At 40.7% G+C, this 23,474-nt stretch overlaps 1 protein-coding gene across 2 annotated transcripts in view; it reads right to left on the minus strand.

Annotated features, from left to right (window-relative positions):
• gnao1a (guanine nucleotide binding protein (G protein), alpha activating activity polypeptide O, a) overlaps positions 1–23,474 on the minus strand; it is a 137,628-nt gene that overhangs the window by 97,714 nt on the left and 16,440 nt on the right. For both annotated transcript variants that reach the window (XM_016270002.1, XM_016270001.1), the window contains exon 3: positions 1,805–1,946. In XM_016270002.1, the coding sequence (XP_016125488.1) occupies positions 1,805–1,946 (142 nt within the window). The remainder of the gene's footprint in view (positions 1–1,804; positions 1,947–23,474) is intronic.

Below are 23,474 nucleotides of genomic sequence, written 5' to 3' on the forward strand. Positions count from 1 at the left end.
CTGATTGGCCAGCTATCCAGTGCATTGTGATTGGCCGAATTCCTCAAGCGTGTGACGGAAATGTTACGCCATTACCATACTGTGATGCCCTGTCCGGCCGGAGCGACAATTCAAAAACATGAAAACCCACTATAAATAAGGTATTTGTTGCATCCAGTGGGGACATAATTACGGATTACAATGACTTATACTGTCTTTTTACGCGTTGCATTGCATCACGCCGTGTAAACATAAAACCATGTCTGCATTTGTGATCGGAGAAATGACAAACAACAAGCCCTACTCTACACTGCCCAAAACTCGCGTTTGAATCATCAGTGGCAAATTCTTTAAATATAAAAAACGTACTTACAGTCTGTGAGTCAGAACAGCCGGCATTGTAGTCTACTCTACCAGGATCAGGAAACAGTCCTCCATAAAATGTGCTGCACACATCTGAATATTTGGTTTGAAGTGTTCTGGAACAGTGTTGTAAATACAACTTAACCACTAATTTCTAGTCGTGTCCTCTTTTGGAAGGTAGAAGGTACAACGAAACACAGCGTCACGCACGGCGGGCTAGAGTGAGCGGCGACAGCCTAGAGTGAGGAACGGCCGGCAGGCTGAGTGAGCGGAGGGCGGCGGCTAGAGTGAGGAACAGCCAGAGGGCTAGAGTGAGCGGAGGCTGGTGGGCTTGAGAACGGCGGATTCGACGAAGGAGCGTTCGGAGGGCTTGCGGCAACCACATGTGACGACCCCGGGCTGGACTCCGCTTCGTCCACGGTGAAAGCCGATCCGGCGATCCACAGCGCGAAGTTGATGTATTTCCTCAGCGACCAGCACAGATTAGCTCCAGGCATGACAAAGCGGATATCGTCCTCTTTTGGAAGGCCAAACAAAGTAGTTTCGCTTTCACAACGAAACACAGTGCCTTCACGACATGGCGGCAGCAACAAAACTACAGCGAGAATAAAAGTTACGCCTTCTTTCTTTGCGTGAACATTTGGGCGGCGTTATGCAAATCTTCCCACATCGTGACGTAGACATGTGGGGGTGTGTTAGAATGAGCCGTTTTAGGTAGGCGTGGTTGACTATTAACTTTTATAAAGAATATCTCTTTGGATTTGAGACTTTAGTCATTGCAACTTTACAGATCTTCTTTATGCACCAAGAGCTTGTAACACTCCAAAGAGAAAGGAAAAATTTAAAGCGCATCATATGACCCCTTTAAATTCTTAACCTAAATATAAAATAGTATTCAAATGGTATTTTCAGTATTGCTATAAATAAAATAGTAATATATATATATATATATAATTAAATAGTATATATTAATTCTGGTAAAAAAAAAAGGTATAGCCTGAATGCACTGTAAGTCCCTTTGGATAAAAGCGTCTGCTAAATGCATAAATTAATTAATTACATTTTTGCCTCACCACATCCTTTATTTTTTTTTAAGAAAATGAAAGGAGCTTATCTTGCACTGAACCGCCAATATTTCTATAAATAGTGTAATTCTTTTAAAAAATGTACAACATTCTTATTGAGTACAATTCATTACAGATCATAATTGCAGCTACAGGAACTGTGAAGCTAAGAATATGTGTCACTGTCATTGACCCTTGTTATCCAATTCTCCTGAATCATCTTACACAGAACTGTTTATATTTGTCTTGCATATATATTTCTTGGGTCCTGTTTTAAAGTAAAGTATATTTACAGCTGACCTTAAGTGTTATAATTACCATCCATAAGGTTATAATCACAATGGGAATGTCACTCTTTAATAAGCATTCAAGCTTATCAGGGTTTGCGCTGTACTCACTTTACGCTCCTTGTCTCCGTACTCCAGCCCCAGTGTGTCCATGGCACGCACGATAGCAGCCAGAGACTGGATGGTGTTGCTGTAGACCACTGGCTTGTACTGCTTCACATCATCACCAGAGAAACCATCCTCGTGGATAATCCTACACACATAACACAAGGCATTTTAGAGAGCATGTAGTTCATATGTATATGTGTGTGTGTGTGTGTGTGTCTGTCTGTGTTGGAGCACTTCCCCCTGGCTAGATGAACCGAACTCCGGTCAGCAGGCATATCATTATCTGCCTCGCGAAGTTTGGAATTACTTTGATCAAAATGATCTCACTAGACGATCTTACAAAATTGAATTATTTTTGATCAAATGAATCAGTGAAAATAATATCACCACCACATGAAATCCAAACACCAGTCGACTAAGGAAAGACAGCTGTCCATCACTGCATTCACGACTGCAGGTAAGCGCAGCTGTACCCCGAGTGAGCCAAGAAGAGAGCTTATCTAATACCGAAATTATCTTGAGACATATGCTTCCTTTAAGTTTCCTTGAGGGGGAGTGGTTTAAGAAGAGAAAACACGAAGCAAGAAACTTAGCACACCGTTATCTTTGTGTCTCTGGAACGTCTGTGTCGGCGCGCGTTCTTATTGTTATCAGATTAAGGAGCCAACATTCACCCAAGCATGTGGATATTATTCTACACACTCGAGTGTTTGTACATTCTGTACTGTAATTGCACGGTCTGCTTTATTTTTTCCATTTGCTCTGCTTGAGTTTGAATGCTTTTGTTCTTCTAAATATATATATATATATATATACTGTATATATGAACCCAAATATTCGAATACAAGATTTTTGAAAAATGCCCATTCCTAAAGAAGAGAGTGAGAGGAGATAGACAGCAAACACAGTGATGTTCAAACACGTACAGGTAGTAGGGCTGGGCGTTAAAACGATAATGCTAATTATATATATAATATAATTTTCTTCTATAAAACGATAACAGAAGTTTGTTTGATATAACAATTACATTTAACAGTAATTGATTTGACCTGATGTGGCAGTCAGTCAAAAAATTGTTTCACCATTTTTTTAAGGTTGGCCAGTACATTATGTAAATTATGCGAAAAAGCAATCAAGAACCTATAAGTCTGGATGACACATGCATTCGCTTGATAAATACTTCAGATTTGCATTGTCAGTAAGAATGATATCACTGAGACTTACAGTAAACTTAAAAGCACACAAAATTTTATAAATAAAACCTTTTCATTGGTTTACATTCATAACTACGCATGTCAAATGCCACATGCTGAGTGGCTTCTAAATGTCAAATGATAAATAGAAGTGATGAATGATTAATAATTTCACTAAAAATAAAAGTTACATCAAATTGCTACATTTGCTGTAGCCAGAATAACCAAATAGCTATTGTCTACCAGGGATGTGAGTAGTTTATCTTCATTTTGTGCTATTGAGAAACCGGTGGAAGATGCATTTTTGTGATGAAGAGGGTGTTTTAATCATCACCTTCAGTGAATTACAGCAGTAAGTGCAGATGTATCATCCAAAATTGTATTGGAGTGCAGAGTGTTCTTTCTAGACAGCCAGCTGTGTCCTTGTCCTCTTAATTCATAAGTTATATTGTACATTGTCGTGGGTTTTACTGTCTCTTATTCGGTGTCTTTTCCCTCATTCACGCTCACATTCAATATTCAAACATTATTACCCATTATCTACAATAAAATTGTGTTATTTCTGCAATAGATGGCATGCCTGACTTTGATCTGGGGAAAGTAGAGCATTCAGAACAGCGAGGGACGAGTTTCTAACAGAGAATATGACCCTGCTGGAGCCAAACCTCAAAGGAGGACCCAGTGGCACTTGGTCCTCCTGTGGCCAAAACCCCTAATTCAATTGATTTAGCTGAAATTAGGTTTAGACATCTGTCTGTTCTGCAATACTGAAAGATGGCAAGGCATTTTTAGACCATGAGGCTTTGACCTCCTTTGCAAATAATATACACACAAACACACACATTATGCATAGTAGCATTGTCTGGCCTGAAAGCTAAAGCCAATGAATTATCACGTCAGCGTTCGACTGGTCTTAGTAAACGGTGTTAGTGTGGCATGAGAAAAGCCAGACAGACTGGCAAAGCCTGGCATTATGCAGACCCAGACATCACACTGGTTTATTAGACTGGTGCCAGGGAGAGGTGTGATGAAGCATGTGTTTGGGGATATTTTTGATCACTTGGTGCACATACACATACACACAAACTCAGGTGACCTGAAGGCTACTACCTACCTATCATTAGCTCACCATTGCAGTTAGTTCAACCAAAACCACTCTTAACTGCTCTAGAACTGTAAAAAAAAAAAAATCCGGATTTTTGGAAGTTGTAAATAAAACAGATTATTGGAGGATGCGATACAGGAAAATACTATATATACTCAGTTTTTGTACTTCAAAATTTTAAAATTCAGCGTGTTTCTTGCAGTTGTTTTGTAATTGTTTTTTAAATTTACTATCAATTTCTGAGTGAAAATTGTTCACCATTTTTTTTCAGTGTAATGTGAGCTTACAGTTCTAAAGCAGTTATCAATTCACTTAAACTAAAGTAATAAATAATATAATTATCACCAGAAACTACTGTAGTTTACACAATCTTGAATGCTTAATTTGGTGAGTTAATTTGGTGCCTCTAAATACAAAGTGTTTAGCATTTAGTTTTAATTTCTTTATGGAATACAAATAAAATGTAAGAAAGATGTTTTATTTATGTAACTCTGGTAAACTACAAAAGTAATCATGAGATTGAATAATTAATTCCTTCAAAATCCCTATAAAAAGATCTAGAAGGTGAAACATTAATCTTCAGGTGTTTCTATTAAAATTAATTTTTATAACAATAACAAAATAAACCCTGCAATAAAAAAATTTTAAAATTACTGCACTTATGTAAACTAATCTAATTTGGATTATAAATAAATTAGAAGTTAAAAGTATTTTTCTCTATAATTTACTGATAAATTAGAGCACAGCTATAGGATTGTTTGAACATAAACTGTGCTACTTTTCTTCTGACCAGTCTTCAGGAATCAGATTAAACTGAATTAAACAGTCAAATTATACCGAGTTCACACTGCACGATTTTAGACCGATTTTTCACTCGCCGACAGGTTTTGCGAAATCGGAGGCAAATCGGTGCTCGTTCACGTGAGTGACAATCACACAGTGTGAATTATCTAAGACGCGATCTGAGGGAATTGCCGACGCCCATGAAATATTTGGCATGGTAAATATCTGGAGCTGTCGGCGATTCACAATCACGCTGTGTGAAATGAGTTCTGACTGAAAAACACATCGGCGATGACCTACAGCCAATGAGAGACCAAGACACAGGGCAGCGGGAAGTTCGGGGAGGAGTTATATGAAACGTAGTTTGCAGACCAGTGTTGCCAAATCCGCGATTGCCGCCGGTTGTTTTTTGTGTCAGCAGGTTGAAGCGACCCCAATAACCAGATATTTAGGCCCTGGAATGTGAATTGTACCAGGAGAACCCCACCAACAAAATTTTTCTTTTACCCCCCGAACGCAATTTTTCAAAAGCAATTGGGTTATTTTCAGGCTAGTTTTGAGTAGTAATTGGGCGGGTTTTGTAGCGAAAACCTGGCAACCCTGCACCAGACAGAGCTGTCGGCGATTCTTCCTATTGTAAAGTCATGCAGTGTGTAACCTCCTGTCGTCGTTCCATCGTGCAGTGTGAACAAAGCAACAACTGAATGCTACCCCAGATAGTCCTTCGGTGTGAAACCAACAGTGATGCGACGTCTTTGAAAATCGTGCAGTGTGAACTCGGCATTAGGTAAATGGGTTGTAATAAATCTAATGAAGTTTGAAAAAAAGATTCATCTGAAAAAATGTCTTTACATATTTCTTTTATGAGCAATTCAAGTTTCTTATCCAACAACAGCAGCTGGTGCTAGCAATCCAACAAAAACAATTTGATGGTGGGATTACCATTTCCAGAATCTCTCTCTCACTATGCCTGTCACTCTCACTCTTTCACATTTCTCAGATGACCACTAAATAATTCAGGTGATAAAAAGAACAAATGTTTAGGGTCTTTTGAAAGCCACAATATAAATAAGGACATCGGTTTTTGATTCCCGTGGGAGGACGGAAACCTTGATCTGTTTCAAATGTGAGACACTGAAAGTAGACTCTAACTCAGAGGGTTCCTATTCCAGTCGACCTGGCAAAGACCAAGGGCTTGACACACACACTGCACACAGTCTTAGTCACAGATCAGGAATACTGTCCTGAGGCCAAATAGGTTCCTACACCTGTGGGCTAGAATGAAGTCTCCTGCATGTATGTTTTCAGTGCTGCACCGACTACTCATGTAGTCCTGCCACTAGTCGACTTTTTTGGTCTTTCAGCTAATTGAGGATCACATGACTTCAGCCTAATTCAGTTGGAATTACGGAAAACTGAAAATATATTTTTTTAATTTTTAAGTAAATGTTTTGCTTTCTCCCAAACAATCTGATATGGAGTTCACATACAAAACTGTTGCAAACCTCCCTGATACTGAGAGACACAAGCGAATGGGGCAAGTCTGTTTTAGCACTGACATGACAATGCAACCAGCATGAATCTGGCAATGGAAATATGTGTTGACTTCAGCCTAATTCAGTTGGAATTACGGAAAACTGAAAATATTTTTTTTTAATTTTTAAGTAAATGTTTTGCTTTCTCCCAAACAATCTGATATGGAGTTCACATACAAAACTGTTGCAAACCTCCCTGATACTGAGAGACACAAGCGAATGGGGCAAGTCTGTTTTAGCACTGACATGACAATGCAACCAGCATGAATCTGGCAATGGAGATATGTGTGCTTTCGGCTCATCTGTGCAATTCTCTCCAATCACAAAGTCTCTGTGAACACAGTGCTGGACTTGCCAGAAACAACAAAGGTCACTGATGGTGCACAGCATATGGAGAGTTATTTACATAAGGTGAATAGGGACACGTCAACTAGCTGACTACTTTTCTGGACAGCTAGTCGACTAGTAAATATTAGACTAGGGCTGTCAAAATGGCTGAAAACTAGTGGTCATAATGTTTAAAATAATGTTTATAAACCTTATATAATTAAAGTTGCTTAAACAATTAGAAACAAAACAGCATCATGCATGTATGAATAGTTTAATACAAAGGACCGTTGAACTTACATTCATTTTACATGGCTTTCTAAACATGCGGCTCTCTTGTGCGAGACGTGAGTGCAAGCGAGTGATAAATATGTGTTCTGTGTGAACGGCTTGGTTTCGGTTTTGACGTAAACAACATCATCTCCGCATTCATTTTCTCTTTTTCCGCAATATTTTGAATGAACAACGTAGCAGCACCGCATCTAGTGAGTTCAACTGGATAGGCTAACAAAAGCATTAAAATGCAATGACAATTACATCGTCGTCGCATTTCGTGCACCACTGATAAGGCTGCCTGATGCACACCTAAAATTCGAATGCAACGTCAACAACGAATATTCGAAATTCGAATTTGTTTGGACAGCCCTATGTTAGACATTGTGCAATCCCTAGTATGTTTACATGTCTGTGCACAGCTCTAAAACTGAATTAATGGTCAGAAACAGACACTAGGATTTAATGTAAACGGAACAATGAGTACTTCCTGATCAGAATGCACATATAGATAGAAAAATATATCTCTAAATCACTTCCTCATGGGTGTCTTTATATATACAAAACATAAAAAAGAAGAAAAAAATGGTTCAGTTTAGGATTTTTATACTTATAAAACCGAGGTCTTCAACCTACACAGAGCCAGATCTCGATAGAGAAAAGCTAGATTTTCTTGGTAACGATAACTGTAAGAAACACTACTACATTCTATGATGCTTAACTGATAAATGGATTTTATTTCGTGAGAATGCATAAAATTTATCAAAATTGGCAGTAAAAACTTTAACATTGTTATAAAAAATCTGTTTCAAATAAATGAACTTTATATTCATCAAAGGATTCTGGAAAAAAAAAATCTAATATAGTTTCCACAAAAATATTAAGCAGCTCAACTGTTTTCAACATTAATAATAAGAAATGTTACTTGAGCACCAAATCAGCATATTAGAATGATTTCTGAAGGATAACATGACATTGAAGTCTGGAGTCTTGGTGAGCATAAGAGACTTCTTTCAAAAAACTTGAAAACTGTGTAGTTGAAAAATGCATGTTACCTTTTTTCATGTGTTAAAGGGTTGACTTAAGTCAACACATACATAAAGGTAAGTTATATATATGAAAATATTTATGTTGCATTGCAAGTTTGCAACAAAGAACTGTACATCTTTGTCTTTTCCAAATATCAGGCTAATATCATAACACTAGCTTAAATTATGAAAGAAAGTTTACCCTATTCTCTAATGTGCAGCAAAAACCACTAGAAAAGCTTGCAAACATTCACACACAGGCAGCCTCTTAGTCTGTGAGAACGCTAAACTAAACTAAGTTCTAACAGCTTCAGGGATTAAGCTCCGAACCCACATGAGAAAGAGGATGATGAAGAGTTGTTGTGAGAAGAGACAAGACCAGCGGTGTCTTTAGAATGTTTGTGAGGTTAACATTCATTTTCATCTTCTCCTCTCCTCTGATCAGGGCTGATCTCTGGAAGCCAGCATGTGGGCAGAGGAGAGACATCATTACAGAAACCTTTCCTTCAGATGAACTTATTATAGAATAGCTCATTAAAGAGGATAGAGAACAGAGTGAGAGAAAGGATCATATCAGATTGGAAAACTTATGGCATTCACGCATGAAGACTCTAATTTCTCACACCTCAAGGCTGTCTAAGGTGTGCATTTGTGAGTGTGTACTGAGAGGTGAAGGATCTGGACAGCACAAGCTCCTGCTGAGGTTACTAACAATCACACTGACTGTGCTCTGTGACCTGTAAGTTGGTTTGAGTGCACTCAATCTTATTCACACAAAGGGACAAATCACCACGAGATTCAGAAATATAAAGAGCATGTGCAGTACAATGGATAGCAGAGCGATTTAAAGGATTAGTTCAAAATTCTGCCATCATATAGTCATCCTCATGTCATTTCAAAACTGTATCACTTTTTCTTAATGACATACCAAACCTATATGAATTTCTTACTTCTGTACAACACACAGAAATTATTTTTAAAAAGAATGTCCAAGTTCCTCTTCGACATATGAAAGTGAATGAGGAGTGGGACTGTCAAGCTTTTTAAAAAAAACTAAAACTGTTAAAACTGTGGTAACACTTTACATTGAGGTTCCCTTTATAAAGGGTTTATAAAGGTGTTCATAAATGACTAATAACTAATTTACAAATGCATTATAAATCAATGATAAGCAGTTATAAATGCATGAATAAAAAGGGTGATTTTAATGCAATATCTGCCAAATAATGAGCGATTTTAACTCACGTTATAAATGCTTAATAAATATATTTATTCATACTTATTTCATTCTCATATAAATCATAAAAGCACAAACTCTATTGTACAAAGGCCTGTCATTCTGTAAGTGCATTCTCAAATTAAATGCAGTGATCCAAAACATTGAATCTAATCATCATTCAAGAAAAAGTTTGATTCAAGAATGACCACACTGCTGACGTGATCTTATCCCGAGCACACCCTGAGCACATGTGAGTTATTCATCTTATCGCCAAGGCATATCGGTGTAATTTTTTATATTGGTCCAATGCCAATATTTACATTTTAAGCCATTATCGGCTGATTCCGATAATGTTCCGATAATATCATGCATCCCTACAAGTAACTAATATTGGAATCAAAATTTTCATTATTAATATCTAATGAAGTCATGGTTGTGTTTTTATGCCCCCTATCAGTTTATAATCATTACTGTGGATAGGCACCAGTAACTTCTGGTAAGAAAAAGCATAAGAAAAGTGACACGAGTCATGAGATATAAATGAGAAAAACATAAATACAACACCCTTCAGTCTCCCTATAATAGCTTTTTGCTGCATCATGAAATAAATCAGGAATCTAGTTTGAGTTAAATAAGTATTAATAAATATATTTATTAAGCATTTATAACATGAGTTAAAAATGGCTCACTATTTGGCAGGTATTGCCAGGTATTTGGCATTGGTAGTAAATCCCCCTTTTATTCATGCATTTCAATGATTTAAAATGCATTTGTAAATGAGCTATTAGTCATTTATAAACACCTTTATAAACCCTTTATAAAAGGAACCTTAATGTAAAGTGTTACCAAAACCATTTTCGTTTATCAAACAAAAGTGAAATAAAATATAAATATCATAAAACCCCAAGAGATTAGAATTGTTGCTCTGGCAACTAACAGCAGTAAATAAGTTTAAGTATTAAAATGACTAAAACTAAAATAAAGGCTAGTATACACACACACACATATTAATAATTTTAATATATAAAATTGTATGGTATTTTCATGGTATTTTTGTGAACAACTAATTTATTTCTACTACATGGAAGAAAATCATGTTTGACACCATTATAGGTAACACTTTATTTTAAGGACCAATTCTCACTATTAACTGGTTTCTTATTAGCATGCATATTACTAGCATATTAACTGTTTATTAGTACTTATAAAGTACATATTAATGCCTTATGCTGCATGACCAAATTTTAGATCCCTTAAAACTACCCTATACCTAAACTTAACAACTACCGTACTTTCTATAAGCAGCTAATTAGAAGTTTACTGAGGGAAAACTCTTAGTTAATAGTGAATATGTGTTCCCTAATCTAAAGTGTTATCTATATCGATAGAGGGATGCCGCAGAAAGTTGTCAGCTGAGCTCGGTACGCAGCTTTTGATACAATGTGATAGACAGGACTAAATGAACATTCTCCTCCTGACCTTTCATTTGGAACTCAGTTTATCAGATCAGTGAGGTTAAGAGAAGACAGTTCTAATATGTGACCCTGGACCACAAAACCAGTCACAAAAGGTACATTTTTCAAAATTGAGATTTATACATCACATGAAAGCTTGAAATTAAAATCTGGAATCTGAGGGTGCAAAAAAAATCTAAATACTGAGAAAATTGCCTTTAAAGTTGTCCAAATGAAGTTCTTAGCTATGCATATTGCTAATCAAAAATTAAGTTTGATATATTTATGGTAGGAATTTTACAAAATATCTTCATGGAACATGATCTTTACTTAATATCCTAATTATTTTTGGCATAAAAGAAAAATGTATAATTTTGACCCATACAATGTTTTTTTGGCTATTGCAAAAAATATACCCAAGTGACTTAAGACTGGTTTTGTGGTCCAGGGTCACATATATAGACAATATAAGAAGCAGCACTCCAATCTAAATGGCTACATGGGTTTATTTTGAAGCTGTGAGGTGGAATATGATTTAAAGGATCTCAAGAGTGCACAAACTAGAAATACAAAAACTCTCACGCACACGCACACACACACACACATACACTCAGTGACCCACACTACCTCTCGCTCCTATCTCATAAAGCTGCCTCATGTCATCTGTAAGAGAATCCTTTGTCCTGATGGTGCTTTCGAGTGCTGCTTCTGTCATCACCCTCCGGACATGGCCACTTATCCAACCAAACGCCAGGAGGGACATCTATTTATAACAATAATAATCAGGGTTTGCATTCTCAATCTCCTAAGAAGTTCGCAGGTCAACCTCTCACCGTTAAAGCCTAATATCTGCCCAACATGTACGCTGCCTGTCGCTTCTGCTATGTGCAGATGTATGCGAGTCACGTTCTATTAGATCAATTCACAAAAACGCTTGTCAAAGAAATTGGAGTGAAACTACAGAGAGTAATTACAATTATGAAACAGCAGGCTGAATGTGACAGGTCTATAATATCCCTCCCTCTTTCTTTTCCTTCTCTCATCTCATTTTCTCTCTCCCCCTTTCTCGCAGAATGATGTCAAAAAGCAAGCTTTAGGAACAACGAAGAAGAAGAGAGTTTTACAGAAAGCAATTACACACAAAATGTCAGTATTTCCTTTTGTCAAAAACATAGTGAGCTGCCTATGAACGGAGCCTTTAAAGTGCACTATACATATCAATATTTGTGTTGCACAGGGAGTTGTTTCCTATATTGGGCATTCTAAACTGTTCACTTATGAGATCCAATGCTGGTTAGAATGCAGCCTATGTAGACAGCAGAGAGCGAGTCAGCTCATTAGCATTTAGTTATGAAATTCAACAACTAAACACATCTGGCTTTTGGATGTTTTAGTCCATTTTGCACAATTACACAGCATTTACATAACATACTGAGACTTGCAAATTATACAAATGCCTTTCATTCTGTCCACATTCTGTCTAAGGCCTGTCCACACCAAGGGTGATAATTACAAAGATAACTATAACAATAACTATATTAGCATCCACATCAGCAGATGATAACATTCTGTTTATTCTGTCTCTGTAGCGATATCGTTATAGTTGTGATGTGGACTTCCCTATTCTTATAGAATTAGAGCGTTTAATAAAACTTTATAGTTATAATTATCGTCCTTGGGCTGAATGGGCCTTTACTCAGAAACGTGATTGTCTTTTCTTCTCTATTATGATGTATGTACAAGTGAAATGCCTTCTCGAACGAGAAAAAATATAAGCCGGGATGTAGTTTTGCATTGGGAGTTGACTGAATCGATTCTTCTCATTTGCTGATTACTGCAATCTCGTGTGAGTGACAGGTTGATGGAGGGGAGGCTTTATCGTCCTGCCCTCGTGCCAGTGAGCACGTCGTCAGAGAAGAGATGCCAGTTTGAGGGTTTTGTAATGTTTTTGATTGAGGCCACATGCATTTAAAAACAATGATATGCATGAAAAATTTGTTTATAAGAAACAATTAAATTTTCCATAAAAAATAAGAATTGTCAGTGTTGATATCATGGTGACTTTGAAGAGCAGCTTCCATTATGTGACATATTTCAACAGACTATTTAGTGGGAAATTATATAGAAATGTGTTCACTGAGATTTGACTGATTAGCCTTAAAATTTTTCACTCTATACCTACATTATGCAATATGTAGGCCTAATATTACTTTTTCTGCACCCACTCTGGCTTAGTTATATAAGCAGAAATGAAATGTCATTTCATAAGTGGAGAAATTTACATTAACATTTTTAATGTAAGCTTTACAGTATCATGCTCTAAGGAATCATGCCAGTCATTTATAAGAAAGCAAATTGGGGCTGGTCATGAATGCATAATATTACTCACACCCAGACATGTTCAGCCTTTGTCCTGTACACTCCCCCCAGCCAAACCCCTGATTCACTCCCACTTTCCCTCTGATTCACAGTTCACCGTAACTACCCATCCCCCTTACCTACTCTAGGTCATTTATCATCCTCTAATTATGGCAGCCATTGTCATCTCCATGGCAACAGAGTGAAGAAAAGAGGGAGGGAATGCATACGGTTAAATGAAATATGGTAGCACATCCTCAGCGTTCACCTGATGAACGTGCACACAGCAGCTGAAAGCACCTGCATTAGTTATGGACCACAATTTCACACATTATTCACTGTAAGAGTTAAACCATCAGCTGTTCCTGACAAATGACGTTACATGTGATTACCATAAGCGATGGGGCAACATCTGTAGTTTTCAGTCAGTAAAAAGGAAGTGAACACTGCAAAAGCAGAAATGTTCCACACGGTGTGTCTGTGTGAACAAAATGCCACAGGCAGAGTCCCTACTGCATCTGCAATTATATCTTAATTAAAAGTTGCTTGTGTAATACCCAAGCTCCATTTGTGTTTCTGTGTGTGTGCATGTGTTTGCTCCCCAGGGCTGAAAGTTGCTGGAAACTGCCAACAGACAGACCAATTTATACCTACTCACAGTCACCAGGTAAAGGTTACAATGATACACACGTGACAAAACGCAGTCAAAGCAGGATGCAATTAACACTCTTCACACACATCACCCCACAACAGACTTTTCATCAGTATCCCACTAACACGTGCAAATAAGGAAATTATTTCCACACAACTAGGTGTGAAAGACCAAAGCATGTGACATTCTAACATTTAAAGGGACAGTTCGCCTGAAAATGAAAATTATGTTACCCACCCTCAAGTCATTCCAAATCTGTATGGTTTTCATTTGTTTTCAGTTAATCTGTTCCCCTGTAACCTAGTTTTACTTAGTCTTCTGATTGTCTTTTTGTTCACCTGTGTTTGATTAATTAACTCATCAGTTCCTTTGTTTGCTCCCCTACTTAAATCCTCAGTTCTCCCCTTAGCGTTGTTCCGTTCTACTTTAAGTTTAGTTGTGTGTTTTCTTGTGATTTTCTGACTTGTACTTATTAAATCAAGTTTATTGAAATAGCACCTTTTTGCCTTCGTCTGCCTTCCTTGGACACAACATAACAGTATGCTGTTATTTTTCTGTGGAAAACATTTTTAAAGAATCTTCACATAGATCTTCTCAATACAACAACAATATAAGTAATTTTGAATCTGTTTCTCACAAAAACAACAAATCTTAAGTTTTGGAATACACAACACAAATTGTACAGACTAATTTTATAGTACTTTTTGCCGCTTGACAGCTTTATAAATAAATAGAAATAGAAATAGAAAAGTCAGTAAGGTTTTTTTTTTTCTTCTTCTTTTTTTAATTCAGCAAGTATGCTGCATTGGACTGGTAGAGTGACAAAAGACTTTTACATTGTCACAAAATAAAATCTATTTCAAATATATGATGTTCTTTTGAACTTCTTATTCTTCAAAGAATCCTGAAACAATGTATCAAGGCTTCCACAAAAATATTAGGCTGCACAACTGTTTTTAACACCGATAATAATAGGAAATTATTCTTGAGCATTAAATCAGCATATTAAAATAATTTAATGTGACACTGAAGCCTGGATTCAGCTTTGCCATCACAGGAAAATATTTAAATAGATAACATTTATTTTAAATTGGAATAATATTTCACAATATTACTGTTATACTGTATTTTGCAGCCTTGGTAATCATAAAAGGCTTCTTTCAAAAACATAAATTTTCTCTCCAAACTTGTTAACAGTAATAAAAATAAAGCTAAATTATCTAATAAATATATTTTGTTGCATCACAAGTACATTTTTAATTAAGGACTATCCAGTCTGATCCAGATACACATTATATAATTCGACCATAAGGAGAGTTCACATTGCACTGCCATGCTGTAAATCAGCTGACCCCAGATCAGATGAGCAGACCCACCCTGACTGCCTCCCTAATAAAGCTCTATTGTGTTGGTGTGGAAGGGGCTGGCCTAGGACCTGTTTTATGGCTCAACACAAACACCTCACTAAGGTCAGTCAGAACTCTCCACATAGGAAGAAAATATTGACCCACCACATAGAGGCCAAAAGAGATGGAGAGGGTGCCAATGAAGAACCGGTGGGAGAACAAGGGTCACTGAGGGGTTCACAGAAGTACTTGACATTCCAGCCTCACTGTTTCCCACTCTAATGTTCATCCTTTATTTTTCATCAAGCACAACATCAGGCATCAACTCTCTAACCCACAAACTGATTTTTTTGGTGAACTGTTTTGCTGCTGTAAAGACAAAAGGAGATTTACTTGCCTGTGTGATTGAGTAGAAAATATAGGGAAAGAGAAACTATTTTGCCTTAGCTAAACACTTTCTCACTTCCTCTCTGTTTTTTTTTAATTCACAATAAATGAGAACAGAATTACTGTGCAATATCGTAAGTATAAACACAGATAAAGGATATGACTCCTTAAGGCAGTTCGAAACAAAGAGTGGGGTTTTATTTCCAAATAATGTGCTATTTTAGTTCCCAAAACACCAGCAATATTCTCATTTTAAAGATCAATTAGTAGTTATGTTAAAGAATAAAATAAATGGACCATTATTCAGTGTTTTTCAGTGACCAGTTTCCCTTCAGGAACTCGAGCTGCGTCGAAACGCTAAGGGAACGCCTTCAGCGCGACCACACTCTGAATCACATGTGTAATCAGTCCAATAGATGGGCGAGACGTCACGGGTGGGTGACGTAATGACCAGGATGCTATAAAAGCGCGTGCGGTGGAACCGGCATCAGCTTTCTGTCACTCAGCAAAGCACTCTGTGTTGTGTCAGTCACTCTCTCTGTTTGCAAGTCTTATTTGGTGTTGTTTGTCCCAATAAGCTCCTCAATAAGCATGTCTAAGGCTGAGGCTAAGACAAAGCATTTAAACAAGTGGCAGCATTTCAGCGGTTCCTCCCTCGCCGCACTCCAGCTCTTTGGGCTGCTGGGCGGGAGCAGCCCCCTCCGCGTACTGGCTCCTCTTACAGGGACACCCAGAAGCAGAGTGTTGCCTCTCGTGCTCCCCCGCGTCGGGACCAGGGGTCGAAACAACACTCTGGGTCGGGGGCTTCAAAGCCGAAACCAGATTTAAGAGCTTTTCTGGAGGCTAAGAAGTCCTCGATCAAGAAGTCCTAACGCCAGTGCCTCAGGACTTCTGAGGGCAGGCCCCTCTGGGGTAGAGGAGCCCGTCTCTCCTCAGTGCCCTCAGGAGATCGATCTGCCAACCCCGCCGGTGTTCCGGGGGCGCAGCGGTCTCCCGCGAGCGCTTCTCTCAGTTACCACCCGGAAACGTAGCGGTGCTAAGAGGCTCACTGCCTCCACGAAGGTCTCTAGAGCAGCTAGTTTGGCCGTCCCCTGCTTCAATTACACCAGGGGTCAGTCTCGAGAGACTGATTCCCTTAGTGCACTATATAGCAGCGTGGAAACTACTACCAAACATGTCTCAGTGGGTCCTGCATACTGTAGAAAGGGGTTACAGAATCCAGTTCGGTTCTCCTCCTCCTCCCTTCAATGGGGTTCTTCCCACCTCGGAAGGCTCTGGTAATGGAACAAGAAGTAGATACTCTCTTAAGGAAGGAGGCCATCGAGGTGGTCCCTCCTCACCAAAGAGAATTTGGGTTCTACAGCCAGTACTTCATAGTTCCAAAGAAGGATGGGGGTTGCGTCCGATTTTAGATCTGCGTCAGTTAAACCGCTCAGTCATGCGACTGAAGTTCAGGATGCTCACACTCAATCAAGTCGTGTCTCAGATCAGGTCCGAGGACTGGTTTGTCACGATCGATCTAAAAGACGCATACTTCCATGTCTCCATCCTTCCCAGTCACAGGAAGTTCCTGAGGTTTGCTTTTGGGGGCGAAGCTTATCAATATCAGGTTCTTCCTTTCGGCCTTGTACTCTCACCCCGCACTTTCATAAAATGTGTGGATGCAGCTCTGGCTCCCTGAGACTCCAGGACATCCGCATACTCAATTATATCGACGATTGGTTGATTTTAGCTCAATCGGAGCAGATGGCGGTTCGACATTGAGATGTCATTCTTGCTCACATGAAAGACTTGGGGTTACGACTAAACGCTAAGAAAAGTGTGCTTTCTCCAGCTCAGAGGACCACTTATTTGGGCGTGGACGTCTGTCCCCTGCTCGGATCGAGTCAATCCTCACCGCAGTCAAGAGAGTGAGAGAAGGCCAATCACTCACTGTCAAGCATTTTCAGAGATTGCTGGGTCTGATGGCAGCTGCGTCCAACGTGATACCTTTTGACCTGCTGTACATGAGACCCCTACAGTGGTGGCTCAAGACCAAGGGGTTCTCCCCAAGGGGAAACCCGTTTCGCATGCTCAAGCTCACGCGGAGGTGCCTACGTGCCTTAGTCATGTGGAAGAAGCCTTGGTTCTTGTCCCAGGGCCCAGTGCTGGGAGCTCCTTGTCGCCGTGTAACGTTAGCAACGGAGTTCCCTCACCGGTTGGGGTGCGGTCATGCGTGGCCACCCTGCCCGCGGTCTGTGGAGCGGTCGCCATCTCACTTGGCACATCAACTGCCTGGAGATGCTGGCCGTGTTTCGAGCACTGAAACACTTTCTCCCAGACCTAAAAGATCGTCATGTGTTGGTGCGCACCAACAACACAGCGGTGGTCTCTTATATTAACCACCAGGGAGGTCTGCGTTCGCGCCCCTTGTACAACCTGGCGCACTAGATCCTTGTGTGGGCCCAAGGGAAGCTCCTTTCTCTAAGAGCGGTTTACATCCTTAGGCATCTCAATATGGGAGCAGACATCCTGTTGAGTCAGGGGCCGAGGCCCAGGGAATGGAGGCTTCAACCCGAGGTGGTGAAGCAGATATGGAGAATTTTTGGCCAGGCTCAGGTGGACCTGTTTGCGACTCAGATGACATCGCACTGTCCCCTCTGGTTCTCTCTGACTCATCCAGCTTCTCTCGGACTGGACGCTATGGTGCAGACTTGGCCGAGGCTTCGTTTGTACACTTTTCCCCCGATCGCTCTGTTCCCAGGAGTTCTGGAGAGAGTGCGCCGGGACTGGGCCTGTCTGTTGTTAGTAGCCCCATTCAATTATATCGACGATTGGTTGATTTTAGCTCAATCGGAGCAGATGGCGGTTCGACATTGAGATGTCATTCTTGCTCACATGAAAGACTTGGGGTTACGACTAAACGCTAAGAAAAGTGTGCTTTCTCCAGCTCAGAGGACCACTTATTTGGGCGTGGACGTCTGTCCCCTGCTCGGATCGAGTCAATCCTCACCGCAGTCAAGAGAGTGAGAGAAGGCCAATCACTCACTGTCAAGCATTTTCAGAGATTGCTGGGTCTGATGGCAGCTGCGTCCAACGTGATACCTTTTGACCTGCTGTACATGAGACCCCTACAGTGGTGGCTCAAGACCAAGGGGTTCTCCCCAAGGGGAAACCCGTTTCGCATGCTCAAGCTCACGCGGAGGTGCCTACGTGCCTTAGTCATGTGGAAGAAGCCTTGGTTCTTGTCCCAGGGCCCAGTGCTGGGAGCTCCTTGTCGCCGTGTAACGTTAGCAACGGAGTTCCCTCACCGGTTGGGGTGCGGTCATGCGTGGCCACCCTGCCCGCGGTCTGTGGAGCGGTCGCCATCTCACTTGGCACATCAACTGCCTGGAGATGCTGGCCGTGTTTCGAGCACTGAAACACTTTCTCCCAGACCTAAAAGATCGTCATGTGTTGGTGCGCACCAACAACACAGCGGTGGTCTCTTATATTAACCACCAGGGAGGTCTGCGTTCGCGCCCCTTGTACAACCTGGCGCACTAGATCCTTGTGTGGGCCCAAGGGAAGCTCCTTTCTCTAAGAGCGGTTTACATCCTTAGGCATCTCAATATGGGAGCAGACATCCTGTTGAGTCAGGGGCCGAGGCCCAGGGAATGGAGGCTTCAACCCGAGGTGGTGAAGCAGATATGGAGAATTTTTGGCCAGGCTCAGGTGGACCTGTTTGCGACTCAGATGACATCGCACTGTCCCCTCTGGTTCTCTCTGACTCATCCAGCTTCTCTCGGACTGGACGCTATGGTGCAGACTTGGCCGAGGCTTCGTTTGTACACTTTTCCCCCGATCGCTCTGTTCCCAGGAGTTCTGGAGAGAGTGCGCCGGGACTGGGCCTGTCTGTTGTTAGTAGCCCCATTCTGGCCGGGCCGAGTATGGTTCTCGGACCTGATTTCCCTTCTTGGCGGCTCTCCATGGGAGATCCCCGTCAGGAGGAACCTCCTCTCACAAGCAGAGGGCACAATCTTTCACCCTCGCCCGGAGCTGTGGAAGTTATGGGTGTGGTCCCTGAGGGGGCACAACTCGTAGCTTCTGGTCTCTCAACTGAGGCTGTTGAGACCATCATCTAATCTAGAGCTCCCTCAACGAGGAAACTGTATGCCTTGAAGTGGAAACTTTTCACTTCTTGGTGCGGAGACCACCAGCTCAACCCAGCTAACTGCCCGGTTGGTACAGTTCTGGAGTTCCTGCAGGCCCGTTTTTCCGCAGGGTTGACCCACTCCACCCTAAAATCTACGTGGCGGCAATTGCGGCCTACCACGCCCCCATTGGTGGACAGTCAGTGGGCAGACACCCCCTAGTTACACGTTTCCTCAGTGGTGTGCTGAGGCTGAGGCCCCACTCTTGACTTTGCGCCCGACATGGCCAAATTATTTCTCTACCCTCGAGCAGGGTATGTACCTAAAGTTCCCTCTGTTACACTACAGCCTATCATGCTACAGGTCTTCTGTCCTCCTCCCTTCAGTGAGCCCGACCAGCCGAAGCTTAACTGTATGTGTCCAGTGTGAGCAGCACTAGCCAGTGCTGGAGTTCGTGCAGGCCCGTTTCTCCACAGGGTTGACCCACTCCACCCTGAAGGTCTACGTGGCGGCTATTGCGGCCTACTACGCCCCTCTTGGTGGACAGTCAGTGGGCAGACACCCCCTAGTTACACGTTTCCTCAGTGGTGTGCTGAGGCTGAGGCCCCACTCTTGACTTTGCGCCCGACATGGCCAAATTATTTCTCTACCCTCGAGCAGGGTATGTACCTAAAGTTCCCTCTGTTACACTACAGCCTATCATGCTACAGGTCTTCTGTCCTCCTCCCTTCAGTGAGCCCGACCAGCCGAAGCTTAACTGTATGTGTCCAGTGTGAGCAGCACTAGCCGGTGTGTTCAACTAGAAGAGGTGCGCCGCAGATCGATCAGTGTTTGACATCCGCGAGAGCGATTCGAAAGCGCACGGAGCAGTCTGCTCTCTTTAGCTCTCGTGGTACTGTAATACACCGATCGGTCTGCACAGTCAGTCCGCGTCAAGTCGAACACACCTACTAGTTTACACCGGTTACACTCAGAGATGTGGCGCACACGTGAGGCTGTAGTGCGAATGCGTCCCAGCCCCCTTAGATGTAAGGCTACATTTACACTGGTGCGTTTATGTTTTAAAATGAAAACGATCCTCGTCATACTGGCATTTCCACTGCGTTTCAAGCCGGCTTTCCACTATCTCCGACAAACGACAAGCGACAGCCCGGTCATTCAGTCATTAATTTCCAATGGAGAGTAGTGCGGGAGCTGCGTGGAGTTCCGATCATATGCAGATGTCCGATCATACTACACGACCGAAAGCGCGTGTTATGTGACCATTCATGCAAACTGTAGCATCATGCTACACAATAAATAAGATTTATATTCCGCTTTTACTGAAAACTCACTTTAAACCACCATCGAGTGTTTGTAACAACTTCCGATTGCCATCTAATGTGTGTTTTGGCTGTAATGTTGTAATGTTACTTGTAACATGTAATTTTGCTGAAATTAAATATGTTCTTACCTCTGACTCTGAGTCAGAGCAGCGATCATGGAAGAGAGAACACAGGCAGACAGCGCTGGAAGCTGCTAATGCTCATCAGTAAATCAGTGGAAAATAAATAGAAATCAAGATTATGTCTGAGCTATGCATTTTAAAATGAGCATGCACTAGTGTAAATGTAGCCTAACAGATGTGTAAACTGAAGACTATTTGAGCTTTATTATAACAATTTGCACTGATTTATTGTGTTGGTTACATTTTGTTCCTTTGTGCAGTGGCTCAGGAGATGAGTCTTTGAGTTTGTATAAACATCAACAAGCTGAAAAATAAAACCAAAGTTGTTGTTTTTTTTAGATAATGTAATCTTGTTAAAATTGATTTCATAAAATTGGTATAGAAAAAAGTATCGTTCAGGAACCGGTATCGAAGTCAAGGTATCAGTATTGGTATCTAAAATTTTTGAACGATACCCAGCCCTAATGGTCACCCTAAGAGGGGGACGATGTTCTTTACAGAACGGAGCGGGATCTGAGCGGGAATTGGTTTACGGTGAGCGTGAGCGGAATATTAACGGAGCGCTTGCATGGGAGCGCTTGCAATATTAACGGAGCGCTTACATCAGAGCGACTGAGTGGAGCGCACGTCCATAGAGCGGAAAACCGCTCACACCGCTCCGCTTCGCTCACATGCTCTGGTCCACGCCCCTAACATTCGTCAGGTTCTATGGCCAAGATATGCGAGCCACTCCGGGCTCTTCTGTTCTCTCACCCTAGCTTCCACAACTGGGCAGGGATTTGTAAGTCTGGCAGCGTGGGCATACTCTTTCCCTTAGCGTTTAGACACAGCTTGAGTTCCTGAAGGGGAACATCTTCAGGTTACGCATGTAACCATCCCTGCAAGCGCTTGCTTCATTCCTAGAAGCTGACGCCGGTTCTACCGCACATGCTTTTATAGCTTCCTGGTCATTACGTCACCCGCCCATGATGTCTCGCCCATCTATTGGACTGATTACACATGTGATTCAGAGCGTGGTCACACTGAAGGCGTTCCCTTAGCGTTTTGATGCAGTGTCTCGTTCCCTTCGGGGAACCATGATTACATGCGTAACCTGGAGACGTTTTAAACATTCATATCTGATCCCTGTTTATTTACACATGTGCTTATGTACATGTATAAATGTATGATGTAAATAGTCTATAAATAATAGTAATGTTGTAATTTAATAGAAAGTTTTTGTGGGGGAAAAGCACGTCATATTCTGGCTACAGACAAAACAAGCTAAGAACAATTTATGAATTTGTTTATTGCATTTTACTGATTAGAAAATCAAGACTTCACATTGGTTATTTCAGTAGCATGAAAAACAAAACGTTATTCAGACTGGCAATAATTTAAAGAAAGCGTGCAAAGATTACTGAAGCTCTCCATGACTTCAGTCAAACTGCAAATTGATTCTCTAACTTACATCTTCTCCACACTTTCTTGTTTACGATGAAGAGAGAATTCGGCTCTGATTCAACATCGCATTTATAAGCTCAACAGAAACATGTGTGATTGATTATAATGTGATTGATTATAATGTTTATAATTCATTAAAATTCATAGAAAAAAGTAGCCTAAGCCTACAATGACAATAAGCAACAGTAAAACATGAATTAAGTTGAATCAAAATTGATTGTGAAAGTCTTTGATCGTATTATTACCTGTAGCATGTATGTGCCATACGCACCCAAATCAAGAATTAACGACCATTTCTACAGCCATTGCAAGATACAGCAGAGAAAGATCAAGAGCGTCTATTATATGGGATTACATTTGTGTCAATTAAAATGAATGTAATTTCTCAAGAAACTTAAGAAAATATAAATTGAATTTTTTTTTAATGCAGGCAAAATCTTTGACTTCGTTTTTAATACACTTCATGTTTTCTCTTCTTTCATTCGCTGATCTGTACTTACAAATGTGCTTCCGGAGTTTTCATTTACGCTTCTACAGTTTTCGTTTACATTTCTGAAGTTTTCGTTTACGCTTCTAAAGTTTTCGTTTACATTTCTGAAGTTTTCTTTCACCATTCTGACACAAATCTCTCGTGGGGGCGGGGCTAGCAGCAGTGTGTTCCCATTGGCTACTGAGTTTTTGATTGACAGCTTCTTGACCTGGAAGTGAAGGCGTCAGTGACAGTGTTGCCTTACCAGTGTGGATGTGTTAGCGGCTTCCAATTTCATTTTAATGATATAAAAATATATATAAATATTTTATTATTATTATTTTATCAGTATTTATCTGCTGCTACACTACATTGTTGAGATGATTTCTTAGGAATAGCACAAACGAATGATTTCATTATCATTATCATCAATCATCCTTGTTATCAGGATACTTGTGGTAAGTTTTCTTGATTTAACCCAATCATTACAGGACCTGGTTATCTACACAGAGTTACAGTCTTCAATTGGATCATATTTGCTT

Source organism: Sinocyclocheilus grahami, unplaced genomic scaffold, assembly GCF_001515645.1.
Source record: "Sinocyclocheilus grahami isolate Dianchi unplaced genomic scaffold, SAMN03320097.WGS_v1.1 scaffold55.1, whole genome shotgun sequence".
Taxonomy (NCBI): domain Eukaryota; kingdom Metazoa; phylum Chordata; class Actinopteri; order Cypriniformes; family Cyprinidae; genus Sinocyclocheilus; species Sinocyclocheilus grahami.